Here is a 14,744-nt window from a genome sequence, read left to right on the forward strand (position 1 = left end):
CTTTCTAAAAGCTTCTCCTCATTGCCTTTTTGGATCTTTTCTTGCCATTTAGGTTTGTCTATTTTTTTAACTTAAAAAAAATTGATGTTTTATTTTTGAGCATTACAAACATTTCCAGGCTGCCCCCATTCCACTCCTTGGGAGTTTCCTTATAACAAAGTAAAACAGTTAAAGAAAATTATTGATACAGTGACATCAGAAAGTGAACACATATCCCACATTTGTAGTATCCATCTGCAATCTATTTTAAAGCATGTTTTTAATGACCAGAAGCCTATTTTATCTTCCTCTCCTTCTCTCCTTTGGAAAAAAAAAAAGAGAAAAGAAAACCAAATTTCCTATAACAAAAATTAAAGTCAAGAAAAAAATTCTCTCATTGGTTGTATATAGAAATAAATGTATTATTTGACACCCTAAAGCTTTCATTTCTCTGTCAGGAGGTGAACTGTGTGTTTCATCATCAATCCCCCAAAATGATGGATGGTCATTGTGCAGATTGTTGTCGTTACAGTTTTTTTGTCTTTACAACTTTATTGTTATTGTATAAATGCTCCTCCTGGTTCTGCCTACTTAACATTCTGCATCAATTCATATAATTCTTTCCATAACTCTTTGAAATCATATTTTTCCTTATTTCTTACAGCACTATAGCATTCCATTATAATCACATACCACAATTTATTTAGGAATTCTTCAATTGATGGATATTCATTTAGTTTTCAGTTTTTTGCTACTTCAAAAATAGCTGCTTTCCAATATTTTTGTTCCTATTGTACCTTTTATTCTTTCTCTGATACCTTTTTGGTGTAGGCATCATGGTTATATAACTGAGTCAAAGACCATGCACTTTTTAATAGTTGTTTTGTGTAGAATTCCAAAATATTTTCTGGAATGGTCATAATCATTCACAAGTCCATCCACAGTGCATCAATATGAAGATTTACTTTTGACTGATATATGATTTTCTTCAATCAAGATGTCTGACCCTTCTGTGAGTCAGTGAGGTGGGCTGGCACCTGGGACAGTTACACAAAGAGGACTGAAAATTACACAAATTTTGTGTAACTGAGTTACATAAAGAGACCTGAAGGAGGTGGTTACAGGAACATACTCAAAGCTTTTGAAGAGAGGAGTGATGGGCTAAGAGTAGAGAGTCAGTAGGGTGACCTTGGTGGGTCCTTTGTATCTAAGGACATGTAGGACATACAGAACTAGCTAAATACAAAAGCAAGTTGACAATTCAACAGGGGGTGTCACATAGTATCAATTATTCTCTTTTTTCTTTTTTTAAATGTTCATTTACTTTTAGTTTTCAACATTCATTTCCCCAAATTTTTGAGTGACAAATTTTCTCCCCATCTCTCCTCTCCCCCCACCTGATAGCACATTGTGTTCTGATTACTCCTTCCCTCAATATGTCCTCCCTTCTATCATACCTCTCCCTTCCCTTATCCCCATCTTCTCTCTTTTCTTGTAGGGCAAGGAAGATTTCTATACCCCATTACCTGTATTCTTTATTTCCCAATTGCAGGCAAAAACAATTCTCAATATTCTTTCCTAAAACTTTGAGTTCCAACTTCTCTCCCTTCCTCCCTTCCCACCCATCCCCACTGAGAAGGCAAACAATTCAATGTAGTCTATATATGTGTAGTTTTGCAAAAGACTTCCATAATAGTCATGTTGTGTAAGACTAACTATATTTCCCTCCATTCTATCCCACCCCTCATTTATTTTATTCTCTCTTTTGACCTTGTCCCTCCCCAAAAGTGTTTACTTCTAATTACTCACTCCTCCCATTTTCCTTCCCTTCTATCATCCCCCTCTCCCGACTTGTCCCCTTCTCCCTTACTTTCCTGTAGCATAAGAGATTTTCATACCAAATTGAATGTGCATATTATTCCCTCCTTAAGCCAAATATGAAGAGAGTAGGCTTCACTTTTTCCCTGTCACATCCTCCCTTTTCTCTTGCATTGAAAAAGCTTTTTCTTGCCTCTTTTATGAATGATAATTTGCCCCATTCCATTTCTCCCTTTCTCCTCCCAACATATTCCTCTCTCACTTTTACATTTTTTTTTTTAGATATCATCCCTTCTCATTCAACTCACAGTGTGTTTTCTGTCTCTCTGTCTCTCTGTCTCTCTCTGTCTCTCTCTCTGTCTCTCTCTCTGTCTCTCTCTCTCTGTCTCTCTCTCTCTCTCTCTCTCTCTCTCTCTCTCTCTCTCTCTCTATATATATATATATATATATATATATATATATATATATATATATATATATATATATATATATATATATAAATGTGTGTGTGTGTGTGTGTGTGTGTGTGTGCGCAATCCCTCCAACTACCCAAATACTGAGAAAAGTCTCAAGAATTACAAATATTATCTTTCCATGTAGGAGTGGAAACAGTTCAGCTTTGGAAAGTCTTTTATGATATCTCTTTCCTGTTTACCTTTTCATGCTTCTCTTGATTCTTATGTTTGAAAGTCAAATTTTCTATTCAGTTCTGATCTTTTCATCAAGAATGCTTGAATGTCCTCTATTGCATTGAATGATCATTTTTTCCTGTGAAATGTTATGCACAGTTTTGCTGGGTGTGTGATTCTTGATTTTAATCCTAGTTCTTTTGACTTCTGGATTATATTCCAAACCCTTCAATCCCTTAATGTAGAAGCTGCTAGGTCTTGTGTTATCCTGATTGTATTTCCACAATACACAGATTGTTTCTTTCTTTCTGCTTGCAATATTTTCTCCTTGACCTGGGAACTCTGGAATTTGACCACAATATTCCTAGGAGATTCTCTTTTCAGATCTCTTTCAGGAGGTGATCAGTAGATTCTTTCAATATTTATTGTGTCCTCTGGTTCTAGAATATCAGGGCAGTTTTCCTTGATAATTTCATGAAAGATGATGTCTAGGCTCTTTTTATTCATGGCTTTCAGGTAGTCCCATAATTTTTAAATTTTCTTTCCTGGATCTGTTTTCCAGGTCAGTTTTTCCAATGAGATATTTCACATCATCTTCAATTTTTTCATTCTTTTGGTTTCGTTTTGTAATTTCTTGGTTTCTCATAAAGTCATTAGCTGCCATCTGCTCCATTCTAATTTTTAAAGAGCTACTTTCTTCAGTGAGCTTTTGAACTTCCTTTTCCTTTTGGTTAATGATGCTTTTTAAAGTATTCTTCTCCTTATTGCCATTTTGGACCTCTTTTGCCAATCGTGTTAGTCTATTTTTAGAGGTGTTATTTTCTTCAGCTTTTTTTTTTGTGTCTCCTTTAGCAAGCTGTTGACTATCTTTTCCTGATTTTCTTGCATCATTCTCATTTCTGTTCCTAATTTTTCCTCCACCTCTCTTACTTGATTTTCAAAATCCTTTTTGAGCTCTTCCATGACCTTAGGCCATTGCATATTTATTTTGGATGTTTTGGATGTAGAAGCCTTGACTTTTGTGTCTTCCTCTGATGTTATGCTTTGTTCTTCCTCATCTGAAAGGATGGAAGACAATACCTGTTCACCAAGAAAGTAACCTTCTATAGTCTTATGTTTTTCCTTTTTTTGGGCATTTCCCTAGTTTGTTACTTGACTTTTGAGTCCTTTGTCAGGTGGATGGCATACTCTAAGGACCTGTAAGTTCTCAGTTCCAAGGTGGCACAATCAATAAAGAGGAGTTTACTCCTCTCCTGACCTGCATTCTGGTCTGGGAGCAACCACAAGTACTCTTTTCTTCACAGGATCTGTGAGTAGAATTCCCTCTCCAGAGCCTCCAGCAGCCAGTGCTCCTCCTTACCCCAGGGCCACCACTCAGAGCTGAGATCCAGATCAGCTGTGTCTAAAAGCCCCTAAAGCCCAGGGCCTTTAGCCTGCAGGTTCCTAAAATGGATGCTGTGCCACAGCAACCACTGCTACCCTGTGGCAGCCAGGGCCAGACCACATTTACTTCTCACCCAGGTGAAAAAGCTTTCTCATTGACCTTTGAAGTTACCTTTGGTGTTTGTGGGTTGAGTAATCTGGGAACCTCAGCTGCTGCCTGGGATTGCACTCTGAGACCTGCTCCAGTCCTATCTCAGTTGAGTTTAGCAGGCTGCACTCTGGTCCACACCCAGTGAGATAAACCTTTCCTGTAGGCCTTCCAGGATGTCTAGGATTGGAAATCTCTTTCACTCTTTCGTTTTGCGACTTTTCCTGCTCTAGAATTTGTTTAGGGTCATTTTTACAGGTATTTTATGGGTTGTGGGGGGGAGCTAGAGTAGATGTGTCTTTCTACTCCGCTATCTTGACTCTGCCCCCGGCATGCAGTTTTGTAGCCTTTTGAGCATAGCTCCAAATTCCTTTCTAGAATGGCTGAATCAGTTAGAAACTCCACCAACAATGTATTAGTGTCCCAATTTTCCCACATCTTGAAGAAGAGGTTTTGAATGACACTAGGCTCCTCTCATGTAGCAAAGCACCTGCTGCTGATTCTATTTCAGCTGTCACTGCTCATACAAAAGCTGATAGAAATTTTCCAGGTAATATTACAAGAAAAGGTTATTCCTAAGAAGTTCAATAATGCCTTCATTGACCATCTCTATAAAGAAAAGGGAAATAGGTTGTCCTATGACAATCGGAGTGAGGTTTCTCTCTCAGTTATTGCAATCAAGATTCTTGCCAGAGTCTTCTTTAATAGGCTGATGCTTCATGTGAAATATGATCACCTACCTGAGAGCTAGCATGGCTTCAGAAAGGGCCAAGGAAGTGTTGATATGGTCTTTGCTGCTTGACAACACCAGGGGAAATACCAAGAGCAAAACAGAGGTCTATACACAACATTTGTCAGTCTAACCAGGGTATTTGAGACTGTCAGTCATGAAGGTCTGTGGAAAATCATGGTAAAATTTGGCTGCCCTGAGTATTTCATCAGTTTTGTACATCAGTTTCATGGTAGCATGCTTGCATGGATTCTGGATAATGGACAAAGCTGTAGTGTTTTCCTAAACACCAGTGGATTGAGGCAGGGATATGTGCTTGCTCCCATGCTATTTACGATGATGATTTCAGTGATGTTGTCAGATGTCTTCAACAGAGATGAAAATGCCATCAGATACCACACTGACAGTAAATTATTTAACTTGTAGAAGCTACAATCCAATACTAATATGGCTGAGATGTAACAAAGTGTGGATCAGTTCTCTGCTGCTTATGCTAATTTGGGCCTAACAACATCAAGAAAACAGAAGTTCTCCACCAGCCAGCACTATACCATCCATATATGGAGCCACTCTTCATAGTAGATGAAGACATTTTGAATGCTGGGAATAAGTTCACTTACCTCAGCAGTATACTTTCTAGGAACGTGCAAATAAATGATGAGGTTGATACACACATTGCCAGAGCTGGCTCAATATTTGGGATGCTCCAAAGGAAAAATGTGAGAGAGAGGAGGTATTAGACTCCCTACAAAAATAAAGGACTACAGATCCATTTTCCTGACCTCACTGTAGTATGCCTGTGCAATCTGGAGAGTCTACCAGTGCCAGAAAATTGAACCGCTTCCATTTGAATTGTCTTAGGAAGATTTTGAAGATCACTTGGTAAGATAAGGTATTAAATACTGAGCTCCTTTCTCAAACTGAACCGCCAATCAATTAAACTCTACTGGGTCACACTGTTCAAATGCCAAAAATATGTTTGCCTAAATTACTCTACAGAGAGCTCACACAAGGCAAGTGTTCACATGGAAGTCAGAAAAAGTAATACAAGAACACTCTCAAGGTCTCTCTGAAGAACTTTGGAATAGTTGGTGAGACTTGGGAGACAATGGCATAGGACCATCCAGCATGTCATGTCTATATCAAAGAAGGCACTGTACTCCATGAGCAAATCAGAATTGCAACAGCTCAAAAGAAACATGAGATGAAAAAATTAAGATATCTCCACTCCAAATGGTCAAGTAGACTATGTCCAACCTGTGTTAGAGCATTCTGAGCACGTACTGGTCTGACCAGCCACAGTTGTACATGCTATACCATGACCTCAACATCATGATGTCATTTTGATCCTCTTTGAAAATGAAGGACAGTAACCAACCAAAAATCATTTGAGAAATGCCTCTATCAGAAATACTTGCTGTAAAAATATTTTCCTGATCATCCCTTTTAATGAGTCTATTTTTGCTTTTGCTTAGCTTAGATCATAATTTCTTCTGCATTTTTGCATATTGGAGCATACAGTTTCCTACTATTTTCCCCTATCACTCATTTCTTTCTTTAACTCTTCCAGGAATTCTTGTTGGTTTTTGGTCAAATTAGCATTTTACTTTGAAGCTCTGCTATAGGCGTTTTCACATTGTTGTCTTTTGAGTTTATTTCTTGGTCTTCCCTGTCACTGTATTAGCTTTTTATGGTCAAATTCTTTGTTGTTTGCTAACTTTTCCAGCCTATTTCTTGACTTTGATTTTTGTGCTAAAGTTGAACTCTGCTCACCTGGGAGTGAGAAAGCAATCTGCCAAGTTTCAGGCTTATGATGTTATTTTCAGAGATAGTTCTAAGGGTCTGCAAGTTTTTGTTGCTTCCAAGGTACTGTGATCCCGTGTGAAGTATGGTCACTGCTCTCTTGATCTGCACTGTGATCTTTGCCCAGGAAGGGCTCCTGGTCCCTCCTGTTCTCTTTGCCTTGAAACTATTACTAGGCCCCCTATTTTCTTGTGCCCAATTTCTGGTGGTCCTCTCCACCCTGGAACTTCAACCCAGAAATGCATATGAGCAATAGATTGACCAATCAGTGCCAGTTGTACCAAATGCCAGCAAAGGGTCTCATATAATTTTTCTGACCAGTTGTCGAATCCCCTTACCATCTCTAGGTTGAAAGCTGCAAAATCTGCTGCTGCTACTTTAGCCATTTTCCCTTCAACCACATTTATAGATTGCAGACAGGCCTCTACACTGGTTTCACAAACTTCTGCTGACCTGTTAAGTTTCCTTAGGAAAGAAAAATGTGTCACTCTGAACTTTTGTTGGTTCTGTCTCTCCAAAATTTGATTTGAGACATTATTTTAAAGTTGGTTGGAGGGAAATGTTGAGAGAGTTCAGCTGGGTTGCCTCTAATCTGCCATCTTGGTTTCATCCTACCCCACTCATTTCTCATAGAACAATATTATTCCACCACAATCTTATGCCACAACTTGTTTAGTCATCCTCTAATTTATGGGATATTTCCCTCAATTTCCAGTTCTTTGATACTTTGCTACAAATATTTTGTGTATGTCGGTCTTTTTCTCTTTCTTTGATCTCTTTGAGATACAGACCTAGTAGTGCTATTGTTGGATCAAAGAAAATGCAGTTTTCGAGCCCTTTTTTAAAAATATTTTGGTAGCCATATTTTAATACAATTGATTTCCTTGGAATGGCAATATATTATATTTCATGCCTTTAAAAACATTCTTCTGAAAAGAATTCCCTAGGCTTCACCAGGTATAGACATATAGAGAACTCAAAGAGTTTACAAGAAAAGTTCAGGACCTCTCTGCTACTCAAAAGATCTCACAGCTTCAGTATCATCATTAAATCTTCATGTTCCCTGATTCCACAGTTGCCAAAAGGTGTAATTTCTATCTCTATATCTCTCACAGCTATCCCTTACTTCAAACCTACAACTACCATTCTTGTTTAGGCCCCCTAATCTCAACTAGATTGTTGTAATAATCTCCTCATTGGTTTTCCTGCCTCAAATCTCTGCACTCTCATCCATCTTCCAACAGATGCCAAAATGATCTTTCAGAAGCAAAACCTGACCATATTTTGACTCTTACTCAGGAATCTCCAGTGCCTTCCATAACACCTCCAAGATCAAATCAGCATAAATGCTTTGTGAACATGGTTTCACTCTACTTTTCCTAGCCTGATTATACATTACTCTTCTTTCATATACACTATGATCTAGCTAAATGTGACTTGTCATAATAGTTCCTCACATACTATACTCTATCTCCCTTCTCTGTACTTTCTGTGTTCTATGCCCATGAATACATTCCCTGCTGATCTTATGATCTTAGAGTTCAAAGTGATATCATGGTTAAAGTACAGGAAGCCCTGTATTCAAATCTTTCCTCTAAAACCTGTTAGCTATGTGAATACTGGTTAATTCTATCACCTCCTTGAGTTCCAGTTTTCTCAAGGAATTAGGCTTCCATCTCTAAATCTATTATCTTATGACCCTTGCAAGACTCAGTTCAAGTGTAACATAAATTTTGATCAGCCTAGAGACTGATGTCTTCCCCTTTACCCACCCCAAATTTTTCTTTCATCTATTTTGAGTATATTTGTTTATATGAACGTTCTGTGCCTGTCAGTCAAATGAAAAGCTTCTTGAAAGTAGGAACTATGCTACTTCTTCAAACCTTCATTTCCTACAGTGTCAAACATGGTAGGCACATAATAAATGTTTTTAGGTAATTTGGATGATTATCAATTATTACCAATGTTATTTTATACACTTTAAAATTGCTTCAGTTTGAGTGGTATCTAAGAAATTCTCAAAATGCAAAAAAATGAAAGAAAACAGTGATCTTCAAATTCCAAAAATTGCCCTTTTTTAACCTGGAGAAGTAAGGGATTGGCATGCAGAGACATTTCATCACCAAACACTAGGAAAGTCCAACTCCCCAAAATGATTATTATCAATTGTATTCTCTTGCACAATTCACATTAAGGTCTGTGGGACACTGGACTTGATGAGATTTCCTAAGATTAAATAAGGAAAGATCCAATACCTGTCTTCACAGAGCATTTATATGCTTTGTAAGTTAAATCTCAAGTGGGACAGGACCTAGCACTTTGTGCCTCTGAAGAGAAATATTGCGTCTTCTATTAAAGAGTTAATCAAATTGTTAAGAATCACTGGGAAATTTTAAACATACCTGAAATTTGAGATTGGTTTTCATCCATTTACCATAAAAACCCATATGACAAGTATCATTGCTTAAGTCCCCATTACAAGGGACCCCAGGTGACAATGGACAAGTGGTGCTCTGTGATGTCAGGCTGATGTATCAAATCCCCGTCTGGCCTGGGACCATAGGATTCAGTCCTAATGAGTGTTTTTAAAACCACACTGCTCTATGTTCCTTGCATCTCTCTATTCAGTCCTCTTAGGAAGAACTATTTATTTCTCTGAAGTAACTAATTATTTTTGCTTTGTTTCCATTTAGTTTGTTCTCCTCTAATTAGAGGAGGCTTCTGGCCCCTGAGGCCACCAGGAATTTGCCTGATGCAGTGACCTCACATTTGGACATTTAACCTGCTTTGATTCCTGCTTTTCTTACTGCTTCAACTGGTAAGCCATTTTTTGGGACTGGGTGACCTGGGCAGTGAGTATAAGGTATGGGTAGAGAAGAGAGAATCTAGCAGTCTGGGGTGGGGAACCTGGGATCTTGAGGCCGCATGTGGCCTTCTAGGTCCTTGAGTGTGGCCTTTTGACTGAGTCCAAGTTTTACAGAACAAAACCTTCTTTCAAGGGGATTTGTTTTGTGAAGTTTGGAATAAATCAAAGGGTTGCACTCGAGGACCTAGGAGGCCACATGTGGCCTTGAGGCTGCAGGTTCCCCACCTCTGCAAACTGATCTAAATTTGTGCCTGTGGCTTGAGTTTGTCACAATCCTGTTTCTTTCCAATTCCCTCAGTAAGCATCACAAAATTTTCCATTAGCTCGAAATAATATTTCATGTCCTTAAGTGGAAAACATAAGTGCATACAGGAAAAATCTTTTTAAAGACAGTGTTGCTGGTGATTCAGTCTATAGGGCTGTGGGAAATTTTGGCATGAATATTTGTAAAGCTGATTTTAGAAGCCCTGAAAAGAATACTTATTAGAAAAAAGATGATAATGACTAAGATTCACTCTAAAGAAGATATATGATGAGAAGTCACGTTCTCACTCTTCTTTGTAGAGGTAAGGAGCTGTAGATGTAGAACAACGTGCCTCATATAAGCCCATTTTGATATGATGTTAGTTTGAAAAACAGAACAGCTTTTTTTTCATACTTTGTAAAAGAAAGATAGATAGCTCTTGGGGGTGGAGTGAGGAATACATTAGGATTGTGGGTGACGTAAAAAAATAAAAATAATAATTGTATTTTTGAAACAGAAACTGAAATCAAAGAGGAAATGAAAACATCATGGAAATCACTGGGTAATATTTAGGATTCTGCCTTAGAGTTTCATTCTTTTAATTTAGAAAAATTGACCCACAAAAGCCAATTGTTGATTTTTTCCCCCTTCAGTTGCTTATATCTTCACAAAAATTTACATATCATTCCCTTTTTAAAAATTTTAATAAAGGCAAAGGAAATGAACAAGATAAAGAGAGATGAAGATCTGCAAAAGAGAACACCCAGGAAGGCAATGACTAGTAAGTTTCACATATTAGGCCAATGATGCTGATGGCTAATAAAATAAAGATACATACTAACTCCCTGAATATTAACAATGCCCCATATGGGGACATTCGGAAGTTGGTTGAAAACAGAGGTTCTTAACTTAGAGTCTAGAGTCCCCCAAAGGTTCTATGTTTAATTTCCAGGGGATTCATAAATACACATCTATAATTTTGCTAAACTCTTCATTAAAATTTAGCATTTTCTTCATTATTTAAAAATTATTCTGAGATGATAATAATAATTATTATTTTTATTATTAGGCTTCAGAAGACTGCCAAAGTGGGAAGTCCAAGACAAAAAGAAAAGTTTACAAGTTTAACACCTTACTCAAAAACAGAAATACTTGGGCAGCAGAAGTCATATAAGCAACTGTCTTTTGATAACCTTTTTTAAAGAAGGATCCCAGAATTATTATCATTGTTTATTAATGTATTATCTTTTCAAGGAAATCTTTCAGCGGAAAAATGGGGAAAACAGTCAGAACATTTCCAAAAAGTGAGAACTTTGATTTTTATTCATTTCGATTAGAATCCATCCCATCTCTCTTTGTGACTTGTGTAGATGTGTGTATTTCTGGGGTGTGTGTGTGTGTGTGTGTGTGTGTGTGTGTATGAGAGAGAAAGAGTCTTTCATCTAAACTTGACTCTGTTCTCAGGACCAATTGGTCCCTTGGAAAGAGTACATGGTTCAAGAAATCAGGAAACCTGAGTTCTAGCCTTGTCTCTGTCGTTTACTATGTCCTTATGGACGACAAATCTCTTAATCATTCCACCTTAACATTCTGGATTTCAATTCTGGCTTTCTGATTTAAATATTAGTCATACCTATGATCTTGTATCAGATTCTCTGTGTACCATTTTTCTTGTGTAGAAACCAGGGCAGCTGTGATGTAGAGGACGGAGCACTAAGCCTATACTTTGAAAGTCCCGAATACAAACCTGGCCTCAGAACCCTACTACCTATGGGACCCTAGGCATTAACCTCCATTTGCCTCAGTTTTCCCTATGGTAAAATCAAGATAATAATAGCACCTACCTCCTAGACTTGTGGTGAGGACCCAATGAGGTAATATTTAGCTTAGCATACTGCCTATGACACACTATTGTCATCCAGTAGGTGCTATATAATTGTTAATTAATTTTATTGTTATTAATATCACTAATATTTACACTACCTCTGTATCTCACAGGTTGTTTCAGGAAAGCTCATTAAGTATAAAAGTTGTTGCAGATATAGAACGATCTCTTTTCACATCTATCAAATGGACATAATTATATTTAGTTGCAAAGGCTTCTGGTGTGGATCTAATGAAATAGTTTAGGTGAAGATACTCTGAAAAGTTTCAAATGGAATGGAAGACTTTCCTCCTGCTTGACCCTAGACTATCATCTCTTCCTGATCCCTGTCCTCTAGCTCCTTTTTCCTTATCCCAGGGGGCATGGTAGCTCTTTCTTCTGACTTTCACTGTCTCTTCTTCACCTTCAGCCTTGGTCCTGGTTCCTCCAAAAAATGTTTCTTACCAGACTCAGTCAGTGCTAATACCATGTCCACCACATCGGATTGCACCATTGTCCCAATTTGGTCCAGTTTTCCACCAGGCGGAGGCAGACCAGATGGTTTGCTTAAAACAACAGGTCATCATCAACAAGTCCTCACAAGTACCTGACTCTGACCACCAGGAAAAAGCTGTGTCCCCTGTGAATAAGAACACAGATAAATTAATCCAACAAAACAACCTTGAAAGCCACTTGAATTTGCTCTTCAGGAATGTTCCGTACACTGGAGATCTGCATCCTGGGGATCACCTGACCAACAAATTTGGAAACTTAAGGTCTCATGGCAATAAGATCAGGGACCTAGATGGGCCAGCAGTCTCCAGTCACAAAGCAACAGCTGAGTCAAGCCTCAGTCCCTCAGAGGAAAAGAAGGTGACATCCCAGTTACGAGGCAAAAAGCTGAACAAGGCCACTGTTACAACAACGTATAATCCTGATGCTTGGTCCAAAGGCACAACTACTGAGAGACAATCGCCAATTCTGAACCCAGTTGCTAGGGACCAAGTATGGAAGAGATCGTATTCTGACCACCAGGATAAACATAATTTGGCTTCCAATGAGCAGGCCAACCTCAAAGTTTCTTCCCAGCACCAGGATAACATTCAGCTGAACCCTGAAGACCGGTCCACACGTCTCCTCAATGGACACCGAAAGATACCTGCACTAAGTCCTGAAACCAAGGCAAAAAAACAATTAAATAAAAGAAGCTGGGCAAAGTTTTTCCACGACTGTGATCACCAGGCCACAATTCCACTGAGTCAGCAACATCAGGCACAGGTTGGCCTGGACCTTGTCTCTGAAGACTCACTTCCACTAAACCATACACATGTAAAATCTGAGGGACCCATGCATAGGAACATGATCTGTGTATGTCAAAGAAAATCTCCGCCCTTTGTTTTCCAACAACCTAGCACTACACCTTGCCGTGTCTGTTCAACTAGGCCTCAACTAATAAAGTCTAGCTCTGATTGTTGGACAACAGTGACTCTACCAATGCTTGAGCACCACTCAAAGTCTCCATTTCATCCCAATGTCCAAGACATACCAGTCCCTAAAAAGGTTGCTTTACATTTAGCTGAGGCTCCAAGAAACCAATACTACCAGGCTAGGGCTACACAGATCTCTGACCACCAAGATAAGGAACACCACCAGATCCAGACTGAGCAGAATAGAGGCATACTCAGGTGTTTACATGACATCAAACCTTACACCAGTGAGAGGCTAACTCACACAACAAAATTTGTTGATGACATCATAAGTTCCATCCCCAAGGAAAAAATAAAAAGTGATTTCTCTAACCCAGGTCACCTGTGGCAAATGAAGGAATATCCCAGCCGTACCTGTTGGCCTAGTCAACATATGTCTGCTAATGATAACAGCTGTTTAGTTTCTTCCTCATGGATCCCAAATGGTTCTCCCCGTGTTGACAGAAAGGTCACTGTCCCAACGCCCTCGCGTGGTCCAGAGAAGAAAAGTGTCAGGTTTCTGCTGGAAGGGCCCCAGTCAAAGGCAAGTCCCAGTTCCAAGGCCCCAGGGGCCCTTTCTTCTAAACGCCGGCTCGTACACCCTTCAAGAGCATTTCCCTCATGGTACTCAGAACCTACGCGCCTGGATCCATTAAGACCCAAGCTCACTTGGCTTGATTTTATACGTTACAAGCATCACCAGCCAAAGGAGAAGAAAACGCCTCCAAGTCAAAATCTGTTTGGGGAAGAAATATCCTTTACAAACCAGAACATCATAAATGAGATGTCAATGAGACAAAACACAAGTCCTGTGTCTCTGTTAAAGAAATTTGAAAGAAGGATAAACAATTAAAATACAATCTTTTCTTTTGTATATCAGTTGACCCCTCATATGTTGTCTCTTAAGCTTGGGCCTGAGCTTACATGTTATTTTAAATATGGAATCACCACATCATTCTTTTCCTGTGGGTTGAGAAGAGAAACCAGTCATGGACCCAATAAATCAACATGTATTTATTGATATTTACTGTAAGTCATGCACTGTGCTCAGTGCTGGCAATACAAGGTCAGCAACAATTAGCATTTACTAAGCACCAACTATTTTTCAGGTAAGCAGTCCATGCTCTCAAGGAGCTTACAGTTTAATGAGAAGACAAGCGAAAAACCATGTACCAAATATGTATGTATGTATGTATGTATGTATATAGATAGATATACATACATGCACTCATTTTGCTCCAACTATAGAACATAAACTACCAGTGATGGACCTGAACAAAACACTGCATGTAGTGAATAATATCTAATTAGCATGGAAAGATGAGTTGGACCCAGACTGTCCATGACTTTAAATGCAAAACAGAAAAGGTTGGATTTTATCCTATTCTGGCAGCCACAGTCCAATATACAACAGAATGTTCACAGCTGTACTTTCCGTAATAGCAGGCAGTCAGCTAACAAGCATTTATTCAGTGCCTACTATGTGGCAAGCATTGTGTGAAGTGCTGAGAATACAAAGAAGGGCAATAATGGTCCCTGCTCTCTCATAGGAGGGATCTCATAGTTTCGTACAAAATTAGAAACAAAGTAGGTGCCTGTTCCCTGGAAAGTGGTTGAGCAAATTATGTATAGGAATGTAGTGGGATACTGTTGTGCCATGAGAAATTATGAATATGAGCAATTCATAGAAACATAACTAATGTAACTAATGGCTGAAGGCTCTCCCTGGTCTTGAGTCACATAGGCTGGGACAGTCCTAGCAGGCTGATAACTGAAGTGTCAGATGCCCTAAATGTATCTATTTTCTCATTGTC

General features: G+C 38.7%; 1 protein-coding gene across 3 annotated transcripts; it reads left to right on the plus strand.

Moving 5' to 3' along the window:
• The first annotated feature begins 9,046 nt into the window (after positions 1 to 9,046).
• On the plus strand, positions 9,047 to 13,809 carry LOC140507200 (uncharacterized). Of its 3 annotated transcripts, none has more exons than XM_072615212.1 (5): positions 9,047 to 9,308; positions 10,118 to 10,162; positions 10,312 to 10,381; positions 10,670 to 10,904; positions 11,895 to 13,809. In XM_072615212.1, exons 4-5 carry the CDS (start codon positions 10,874 to 10,876, stop codon positions 13,781 to 13,783), a joined length of 1,920 nt encoding a protein of 639 aa, XP_072471313.1. In that variant the 5' UTR covers positions 9,047 to 9,308; positions 10,118 to 10,162; positions 10,312 to 10,381; positions 10,670 to 10,873; the 3' UTR covers positions 13,784 to 13,809. The 3 variants fall into 3 exon arrangements, with proteins under 3 accessions (XP_072471313.1, XP_072471315.1, XP_072471314.1); XM_072615213.1 differs by lacking the exon at positions 9,047 to 9,308 and adding an exon at positions 9,365 to 9,922; XM_072615214.1 differs by lacking the exon at positions 10,118 to 10,162.
• Positions 13,810 to 14,744: the final 935 nt, after the last annotated feature.

This window comes from Notamacropus eugenii, chromosome 5 (assembly GCF_028372415.1).
Source record: "Notamacropus eugenii isolate mMacEug1 chromosome 5, mMacEug1.pri_v2, whole genome shotgun sequence".
Taxonomy (NCBI): domain Eukaryota; kingdom Metazoa; phylum Chordata; class Mammalia; order Diprotodontia; family Macropodidae; genus Notamacropus; species Notamacropus eugenii.